The sequence below is a fragment of the Pongo pygmaeus genome, chromosome 1 (assembly GCF_028885625.2).
Source record: "Pongo pygmaeus isolate AG05252 chromosome 1, NHGRI_mPonPyg2-v2.0_pri, whole genome shotgun sequence".
NCBI classification, from domain to species: Eukaryota; Metazoa; Chordata; class Mammalia; order Primates; family Hominidae; genus Pongo; species Pongo pygmaeus.
This window is the reverse complement of record NC_072373.2, coordinates 91,526,535-91,530,670: the sequence shown is the minus strand read 5'-3', so window position 1 is coordinate 91,530,670 and position 4,136 is coordinate 91,526,535. Positions and strand designations below refer to the sequence as shown.

The window sequence follows — 4,136 nt, the reverse complement described above, 5'->3', positions numbered from 1 at the left end:
CATTGTAGATTCTGGATATTAGCCCTTTGTCAGATGAGTAGGTTGTGAAAATTTTCTCCCATTGTGAAAATTTTCTCCCATTGTGTAGGCTGCCTGTTCACTCTGATGGTAGTTTCTTTTGCTGTGCAGAAGCTCTTTAGTTTAATTAGATCCCATTTGTCAATTTTGGCTTCTGTTGCCATTGCTTTTGGTGTTTTAGACATGAAGTCCTTGCCCATGCCTATGTCCTGAATAGTATTGCCTAGGTTTTCTTCTAGGGTTTTTATGGTTTTAGGTCTACCATGTAAGTCTTTAATCCATCTTGAATTAATTTTTGTATAAGGTGTAAGGAAGGGATCCAGTTTCAGCTTTCTACATATGGCTAGCCAGTTTTCCCAGCACCATTTATTAAATAGGGAATCCTTTCCCCATTGCTTGTTTTTCTCAGGATTCTCAAAGATCAGATAGTTGTAGATATGTGGCATTATTTCTGAGGGCTCTGTTCTGTTCCATTCATCTACATCTCTGTTTTGGTACCAGTACCATGCTGTTTTGGTTACTGTAGCCTTGTAATATAGTTTGAAGTCAGGTAGCGTGATGTCTCCAGCTTTGTTCTTTTGGCTTAGGATTGACTTGGCAATGCGGCCTCTTTTTTGGTTCCATATGAACTTTAAAGTAGTTTGTTCCAATTCTGTGAAGAAAGTCATTGGTAGCTTGATGGGGATGGCATTGAATCTATAAATTACCTTGGGCAGTATGTTTTCACGATATTGATTCTTCCTACTCATGAGCATGGAATGTTCTTCCATTTGTTTGTATCCTCTTTTATTTCATTGAGCAGTGGTTTGTAGTTCTCCTTGAAGAGGTCCTTCACATCCCTTGTAAGTTGGATTCTTAGGTATTTTATTCTCTTTGAAGCAATTGTGAATGGGAGTTCACTCATGATTTGGCTCTCTGTTTGTCTGTTATTGGTGTATAAGAATGCTTGTAATTTTTGCACATTGATTTTGTATCCTGAGACTTTGCTGAAGTTGCTTATCAGCTTAAGGAGATTTTGGGCTGAGACAATGGGGTTTTCTAGATATACTATCATGTCATCTGCAAACAGGGACAATTTGACTTCCTCTTTTCCTAATTGAATACCCATTATTTCCTTCTCCTGCCTAATTGCCCTGGCCAGAACTTCCAACACTATGTTGAATAGGAGTAGTGAGAGGGCACATCCCTGTCTTGTGCCCATTTTCAAAGGGAACGCTTCCAGTTTTTGCCCATTCAGTATGATATTGGGAAGGGGAACATCACACACTGGGGACTGTTGTGGGGTCAGGGGAGGGGGGCGGGATAGCATTAGGAGATATACCTAATGCTAAATGACGAGTTAATGGGTGCAGCACACCAACATGGCATATGTATACATATGTAACAAACCTGCACGTTGTGCACATGTACCCTAAATAAAATAATAATAAAATAAAATAAAATAAAACAAAATAAAAAAGAAAATAATAGGGGCAAATTTACCTAGCACAGATTTAGTGATACTTAGTCATCAAAAATGTCCAAGACAAAAAATTTTACTGAAAGTCAAACGCAACTTGTTTTTAATAATTTTATTTCTTGGCATTTTTATTCTAGATGAAACACTAAATGAAATATATTGTAAATAGAATGCTACACATATAAATAGAACAATTCAAGTTCCCATTTGATAGAGTATAATATTTTGAATTGCTGGTGATTATTTAATGTAAAAACATTTATCTGCTTAAAATTCTCAATAAACTTCAAAGACAAGTGAAAAAAACGAAGAGATTATAATTATAAATTAATTACAATTTTAATATTTATATTCTCAACTCTTTTAAAACATCCTAAAGGTAGGACCTGGACATATATATGTCTTGTTCATTGCTTTTGTAGGGTTGACACTGCATCTGATATATAGTAAGAGCTAAATAAATGTGTTAAATTGAATGCATTGATGGATGAATACCTTTAAAAGTGTGGTATTAAAAATATTTTGTAATCTTCTTGGGAAGTTCTATAGAATTCAAAGATTTCTTGTAGTTAATATTTGGTCCTCCATTCATGGAAGGATACATAAAGAATACATAATATTAGCTATTAATTAAATCCCCAGATCTCTCATAGGCTACATTTTAGAATTATTTTTTACACGTTTCAGGAAATCATTAGCTTACAATTAAATGAAGAAATGGTTCGATGTAAAAAGTAATCCTATTTCTTGCCACTGACTCAACTCCTATACTTTCATACATCATACTGGCCATAGATATTAGGACCACTAAGACAGGTACATGAAACTTGTCAGAACAGAACTGTGACAAACTATACTTTTCAAGTATAGTATACTTGTGTACTATACAAGTATTCCTTCTGGCTGGTTTGCTCCTTTCCTTTGGGGAAAATACCTGGAAAGTATTTTTGTTTATTTATGTTTTACTAGATATTGTTCTAAGACTCAGAGTAATGATGAGAGGTCTTCACAGAATAAAATAAATAAAAATAAGTCCTTATTTATTTACTATCACCTACATGTCAGACACTGTGCACTGTGGTTTACAAATCTTAATGCTAATATTCAAAACACTCTTCAAGAAAATATTGTTATCAAATAATGAAATTAAGACTTAGAGATGCTAAGTTACTTTCTAAAGATTAAGTAATTAGCAAGTGACTGGATAAAATATGATTTAAATCCAGATATATGTGAGTTCAAAAAACATGCTTTTTTCTACTGTACCAGTTTTCTCCACATGAAATGATTGCAAGTGGTACGAAAAACATCATGAATTTCATGTTCTAAATTTTATTTAGCACATTTTGTTCAGGACATGACTGACTATATTTATATTAAGTCAAGTAAATTTGAAAAATTCCTATATATATATAATAGGTAAGACACAGATTTTTAAAAAATCCTAAGTGTGATACATAAACATCTGAGTTTTGAAAATCACTGCACTACATCACGTTGAAGGGATGTGTACTTTCCCTAGTCTCTGGTCTCAAGCCGAATGTGGCTCCAGCAGACAGTATGAAGGTCACTATAACACTGAAAGTCAGTCAGCACTTGCTGCAGCTCCAGCACCCCACAGAGAAAAGCACTGAATTTTTGGTTTCTTGTCTCTGGCCACTGTTGATCCCTGGCGCCACCATATCCTTAGGCCCAGCCTTGGCCTACTCTCAGCCCCAACTCATGCCAATATCCCAATTCTCTTTAGCTGCCTCCTCACAGCTTCCTTGATCTCCTTGTTGCGCAAGCTGTAGATGAAGTGGTTGAGAAAGGGTGTGAGCACTGAGTAGATCACTGCCAGGGCCTGGTCATAGTCCAGTGAGTAGCTCTTCTTCAGCCGCACATACATGAAGAGGATGCTCCCATAGAAGATGAGAACCACAGTGAGGTGGGAGGCACACGTGGAGATGGCCTTCCTCTTGCCGGCAGCTGAGGGAATTCTGAGCACCGTGCAGATGATCTGCACATAGGAGCAGAGGATCAGCAGGAAGGTGGCTAGGATCTTGCAGGAATTTATAACAAAATCTACTAGGACATTTATAGACGTATCAGTGCAAGCCAAAGTCAGCACAGGAGGGAAGTCACAAAAGATGTGCTGAATTCGATTGGGGCCACAGAATGGGAGGCGTGAAATCAAGGAAATTTCAACTACTGGCCCAGCCAAGCCTCCCAACCAACAGCCAATGGCAATCTCTGCACAGAGTGTTGGGGTCATGAGGGTTGGGTAGTGGAGGGGCCGGCAGATGGCTAAATACCTATCGTAGGCCATAGCTGTCAGGAGATAGCACTCTGTCGCTCCAAGGGAGTGAAAGAAATAGATCTGCAGGAGACACCCAGAGAATGAAATGGTCTTTTTCTCACTGAGCAAGTTTGCCAGCATCTTAGGGATGATGGCACCTGTATAGCCAAGCTCTGAGAAGGAGAGAATGCTGACAAAGTGGTACATGGGTGTGTGAAGCCGGGAGTCCAGGCAGACCACCAGGAATATCAGCAGGTTTCCCAACACAGTCGTGAGGTAAACGAGAAGCAACAAGAGAAAGAGATAAATCTGGACACCCTGGAGATGGGGGAAGCCCAAGATGATGAATTCTGTTACCTGGCTCCAGTTCCCTGTGTCCAT

The 4,136-nt window shown here is 38.3% G+C and overlaps 1 protein-coding gene across 1 annotated transcript; it reads right to left on the bottom strand.

Moving 5' to 3' along the window:
* Positions 1-3,197: 3,197 nt before the first annotated feature.
* LOC129012825 (olfactory receptor 6N1) lies at positions 3,198-4,136 on the bottom strand. The gene has a single exon (XM_054448906.1). The coding sequence runs from the start codon at positions 4,134-4,136 to the stop codon at positions 3,198-3,200; it is 939 nt and encodes a 312-aa protein (XP_054304881.1).

Coding starts and splice junctions, on each gene's coding strand:
- LOC129012825 (XM_054448906.1), bottom strand. CDS start 4,136: ATGGACACAGGGAACTGGAGCCAGGTAACAGAATTCATCATCTTGGGC.